Below are 5,254 nucleotides of genomic sequence, written 5' to 3' on the forward strand. Positions count from 1 at the left end.
GCTCCCACTCGGCCCCTGCTCCCTCCTTCCCCAGCTCTACCGCCTGGTTTTCAGTCTCCGGCACAGCAAGGAAGAGAGGGAGGACCTGGATGCTGAGGAGCTAGAAGGTCCAACCGCAGCCCCCGTGCAGAACGGGCGCCCTGAGCACGCAGTGGAGATGGAGGGTAAGGCACTGCCCCTGGGAGTTGGGGCGGGGGAGCTGCAGGAGCAGAGTGTCCTCAGACTTACTGTCAGGCCTCAACTTCTCCCAGCGCCCCCGCCCCCAAGGCGAGGCCTGTTGCGGCAGTGCCTGCTCTGGTTCTGTGGCGTGAGCAGGGGTGGGGCGGGCAGCCCCCCACGCCCTACCCAGGAGGAGACGGCTGCTGCAGCCAGGCGGCTGGAGGACATCAGTGAGGACCCACGCTGGGCCCGCGTGGTCAACCTCAACGCCCTGCTCATGATGGCCGTGGCCACATTCCTCTGGGGCTTTTATGCCTGAGGCCCACTGCATTGGACACCCTGAGCCACAGCCTTAGATGAGTGGGGGTGGGGAGCCAGCTGCGGTGAGAAGGGCCTGGGGCCAGAGAGTAGCGGGGAGGCCCCGGGACCCCTACTCTCTGCCTTGTTTCTGCCTGGGACCCAGTCCATAGCCACACCCTGTGAGGCCTTGGCCAGCTGGCCACTGTAGTTCCCCTAAGAACAAATAAAGCTGCCTTGCCTAGTCCTGCTGCAGCCAGAGTGTCCTTGTTCCAAGCCCCTGTCCTGAGACCTGGGCCTTTGGCAGGGATGCTCACAAGACCTTCTTCTCTGGGCACAGGAGCCACGTGGCCCTCCACTCATCCACCTCTAGCTGGTGCTTCTCAGTGCTCCAGCCCGCATCCTGTAGACCTGGGGAGAGGGCAGAGGGGTGGTGCTGTGGGGGAGACTCTGGGCTAACCCTGGGGAGAGGGGTAAGGTGCAGCACGGGCTGGGTGTACTGCTCAGGCTCCCCTTGCCTCTGCGGGGTGATCTCTGGTGTAAAATGAGGCTAAAACCTCATCTGGTTGCCATATGAATTCATTAAGCAGCATAGGGGAAAGGGCTAGAATGGAGTAGAGGCTAAATGAAAGATCATCATCAGTAATTTGTGAGCCTTCCCCCTCCCCCGAACCCACCACCCCACTCCTCTCTCCAGTGCCAACTGGGCTTCCATAGTCTATCAACACTGAGTGCCTCACCTCAGTGTTGGTTAGACCGTCCCAACCTCCCCGTCCTGCAGACAGGGAAACTAAGACCCGGACTTGAGATCACAGAGAGGAGTCCAGGTCTTCCACCTCCCAGACAGAGGGGTCGGGATGGGGCTAGGCAGGGCCTCTGGGGAGAAGGTCCAGGAGCCGTGGAGCAGAAGGATGTTACCTTTCAAGAACTTTGGGAAGAGCTTGTCCAGCACTTGGTGTGTCTCCCTGACAACGACCCAGCTCTCTTTCTCAGGACCTGGACAGGGGCGAAGAACCAGAAGCTCCCAGGTGTCCCAAGCCGAACAGGGTCCTTCCCCTCTCCACCCGGCTTTGGTCAGAAGAAGCCTGGACTGCGAGGCATTTACCTGCCCGTGCTTGGTTCCTCAGTTCCTCCAGCTCTTCTGGGAGGGGTCCATCTCCCCGCAGGGCTCCAAGCACCAGCCCGTGAGTGGCAGCCCTTAGAATGGCTTCAGGTCCTGCCATCTGACTCAGGACAACCTGTACCTGGTCTGGAGAGACCCAGGGACAGACTGGTACCAGGGAGGGGCCAACTCCGAAACTCTCTCAGGCCTACCAGCCTGCTTCATCCCTGTCTGGCCCAAGGGCCTTGGCCTGGCATGAAAGGCCAACTCCCACCCTTTCCTTTCCAACTTCATCTCCTGTCACTCCCCAGTGCTCTGGCCAAGCTAAAATGCCCAATTTCCAAGATACAACTTCAAAGCAGCTCCCTGAGGTGGGCTTATTTTGCATGTCTTTAATAGTTAGTGAGAATAAGCATCTTTTAACACACAACCAGAAGACCATTAAACTTTAGTGCCTGCTTCCTCAAGAGGTGACCTGAATAGGAGACGAAAGAGGTTCCTCAGAGAGAACCAAAGGTCACAATCTCATTAGTATGTGCTGCAATGTAAAAGTGCTTTTATATAATTGCCTTTTCTGATCCTCATAAAAACCCTGCAGATAATAAGACAGGTATTATTAGCTCCACTTTACAGAGTGGTCAAGGGAACTTTACAGGGGCATGCAGCTATACAATTTGAATGGATTCAATCTCAGCTTCAAGCTCCCTTGAGGACAGCAGGCAGACTCCAAACTGTCCAGCGTGTGTCCAGAGCTTGGGGCCCAGGGGCTGAAGGAATGAGAGGCTGAGCCCAGGAGGGTGAGTCTGAAGCTGGGAGAACACGGCACACTTACTTCGTGACTGGTCCCAGCGAAGGAGGTAGGGTTCTTGGTGCCCCTCAACCAGCTGCTGCAGCTCAGAGACACTGAAGGAAACAACAGTGTACAGTCAGTGGCGGGGGAGAAGACAAAGCAGGCATGACCATCCAGTCACTGCACAGCCACATAACTGTTAACCTGAACTGTCCTGCACCTCTTTCCCATCCGCCCCTCAGCTGTTACCCTCCCCGGCATCAACTCTTCCTTTCTGCCTGCATCCAACAAACACATCAACAAACATGTCTTCTTTGTCTTACAAGAGTCACTTGAGTAGCCCTACACTCAGGCAAGTAAATATCCACAGAGTAGAACTACTTTATTTGGTGGTTCAGAAAGGCCAATCTGGGATTTCTCTAGTGCTCCTACTACAAGGAGCATGGGTTCAATCCCTGGTCAGGGAACTAAGATCCCACATATTCATGTTATACACCGCCTGCCCTCAAGCACCCACAGTGACACCACCCCTCACCCCCGCCTACCACCAATGGAAATGAAGAACCCGAGAGGTAGGGCTTGGTCAGGGGAGGCAAGTGATAATCAGAACAAGGAGCACAGGCTTCCCTGGTGGCTCAGTGGTAAAGAATCCGCCTGCCAATGCAGGAGACATGGCTTCGATCCCTGATCCAGAAGAGCCCACATGTCACGGGGCAGCTAAGCCTGTGCGCCACAACTACTGAGCCTGTGCTCTACAACCTGGGAGCAGCAAGCTGAGCCCAAGTACCGCAACTACGATGCCCTCGAACCCTAAAGTCCATCTCTGCAACAAGAGAAGCCACCACAATGAGAAGCCCCCACACTGCAACTAGAGAGTAGCCCCTGCTCTCTGCAACTAGGGAAAAGCCCATGCAGCAACGACCAAAAGACCCAACCAAAAATAAGTAAATACACTTATTAAAAAAAAAAAAAAAAGGATAGGGAGCACATGGGGGGAAGGGTGACAGCGGTGATGGTTGGGAGATGTTGGGACACTCACCTGGACGTCACGCGGTGTAGGGGGGCCCCCAAGGATAGAGACACAGATGACCAGAAACCTGTGGGAAGCTGGAGTCAGGATGCCCAGGCAGAGGAAGAAGCTAGGAGACATAAGACTTGAGCCCAAGGGGTTGGGTCACCTGTCCACAGTGGCTCCATCTGATTGGCTGATGTGGGGCCAAGTACCTCTCCCCGCTGAAGGAAGTGCCTCAGGACCAGCCAGAGCCGCTGTTCATTCAAGGTCTCTATGACAAGGGCCCGGACCGCTCGGTAGTTGGCGTAGATGTGCAGGGCAGTGAGGAAGAAGAAACAGCCGAGGCTTAAGCTGGGGCAAGAGAGTGAGCTGGTCCGTGGGAGCAGAGGCCCAGCTGGGCACCTCCTCCCTGCCTTAGATCCCGGCTTACCTGGGGCTATCGGACACCAGGGGCAGCATCAAAAGGCTAACCAGGAGCCCCGCCAGGTTTACCAGCGTCTCCTGGAAAATGGCAGAGGGGTTGGGAGCTGGAGGGCTCCCCTCCAGGCCAGACTGAACATCCCTGAGTGCCTTTCACCATAGTCGTCCCTGCCCCAGATGCTCCCTACACCGATATGGGTGCCTAGGAAATTTTTAACATTTTTGATGAGTGAGCCATCCTTTGAGAAACCATCTGCTTCTCTGTCCAGCTAGACGCAATGCCCGTGGAACATTTCTTTGTTTTGCAAACATCACTTGTGTAGCCCTACACTCAGGCAAGTAAGTGTCCACAGAGTAGAATGACTTTATTTGGTGGTTTAAAAAGGCCGATCTGGGACTTCCCTGGTCGTCCAGTGGTTAGGACTCCATGGTTACACTGCAGGAGCCATGGGTTCAATGCCTGGTCAGGGAACAAAGAATCTACATGCTGCATGGTGTGGCCAACAAAAAAAGAGGCCGATCCCCCCCAACCCTTGGTATGCAATAACAGGCAGACACTTCTGCAAAGAGGTCAACGAACCTAGGAAGAAATGCACAAAATCCCAACTTCCCTGAAGAATCAATGTTATCAGACCTCACTGATGGCCCAAGATGGCCTAACTGAGCCTACCTTAGGGGAAAAGACCCACGGCCACAACCCCCGACGCATCAGGAGGGAGGAGAAGTCTGAACTGGGGTCCCTGACTATGGGGGTCCCTGGGATAGGTGGTCCTGGTGCAGAGGGGTGGGCTGTGGGTGTAAACTGGGGATCAGGGGCCTTGGGAGCTCAGGAACAGAGGGCCCTCCCCAGGGTGGGAACAGTCATCTCCAGCAGCCACACGGAGTGGGCAGCAAAGCAACAGCTTCAGAAAGCAGGGGCCTGGTCCCGGGCTGAGCACCAGTCTTGGGTACCCCAGTGACCTTACCGCCTCTGTGAACTGAGGAAGCCCCGGGGCCCTGGAAAATAGGCCTGGGGGTGGAAGGGGCTAGAGGTTAGAAAGAGAACAGGCAAGACAGCAAGCACGGGGCTGGGAGATCCTAAAGACTTGGGCCTGGTGTACTCACTCCCTAACAACTTTGGAAAAGACAATAGGGAAGAACTCGTTCAACCATTTCTTGAGAGAAGGGACAAGCCCAGGGGGACCCAGGGAGAATCAACCTTTCTGGGTCTTTTTTGCCTCAGCTGTGGAGTGGTGACAATGACACCCTGCGTGAATCCATTGTAAGGATTTCATGAGTTCAGACAAACGAAATACTTGGCACATGGTTTATGCTTAAAAAATATTAAATTGTGTTGGGACTTCCCTGGTGGTCCAGTGGTTAAGACTCTGCTCCCAGTGTAGGGGGCACAGGTTCAATTCCTGGTCAGGGAACTAAGATCCCAAATGCTGCACAGCATGGCAAAAAAAAAAAAAAGAACCTGTGTTAATACTAT

At 55.0% G+C, this 5,254-nt stretch overlaps 2 protein-coding genes across 2 annotated transcripts in view; one reads left to right on the forward strand and one right to left on the reverse strand.

The window, feature by feature from the left end:
• Positions 1 to 711, forward strand: part of SLC5A2 (solute carrier family 5 (sodium/glucose cotransporter), member 2) — a 10,792-nt gene extending 10,081 nt beyond the window's left edge. The window contains 2 exon segments of the mRNA XM_010837382.1: positions 35 to 164; positions 252 to 711. Of these exon segments, the coding sequence (XP_010835684.1) occupies positions 35 to 164; positions 252 to 478 (357 nt within the window). The 3' untranslated portion in view covers positions 479 to 711.
• The window catches only part of LOC104986694 (chromosome unknown open reading frame, human C16orf58), a 14,637-nt gene continuing 10,090 nt past the window's right edge, over positions 708 to 5,254 (reverse strand). Inside the window, exons 7-13 of the mRNA XM_010837380.1 lie at positions 3,791 to 3,861; positions 3,527 to 3,711; positions 3,388 to 3,445; positions 2,391 to 2,461; positions 1,562 to 1,705; positions 1,375 to 1,452; positions 708 to 867 (exon numbers count right to left, since the gene is read on the reverse strand). Of these exons, the coding sequence (XP_010835682.1) occupies positions 770 to 867; positions 1,375 to 1,452; positions 1,562 to 1,705; positions 2,391 to 2,461; positions 3,388 to 3,445; positions 3,527 to 3,711; positions 3,791 to 3,861 (705 nt within the window). The 3' untranslated portion in view covers positions 708 to 769. The remainder of the gene's footprint in view (positions 868 to 1,374; positions 1,453 to 1,561; positions 1,706 to 2,390; positions 2,462 to 3,387; positions 3,446 to 3,526; positions 3,712 to 3,790; positions 3,862 to 5,254) is intronic.

This window comes from Bison bison, unplaced genomic scaffold (assembly GCF_000754665.1).
Source record: "Bison bison bison isolate TAMUID 2011002044 unplaced genomic scaffold, Bison_UMD1.0 scf7180017864072, whole genome shotgun sequence".
Lineage (NCBI taxonomy): Eukaryota > Metazoa > Chordata > Mammalia > Artiodactyla > Bovidae > Bison > Bison bison.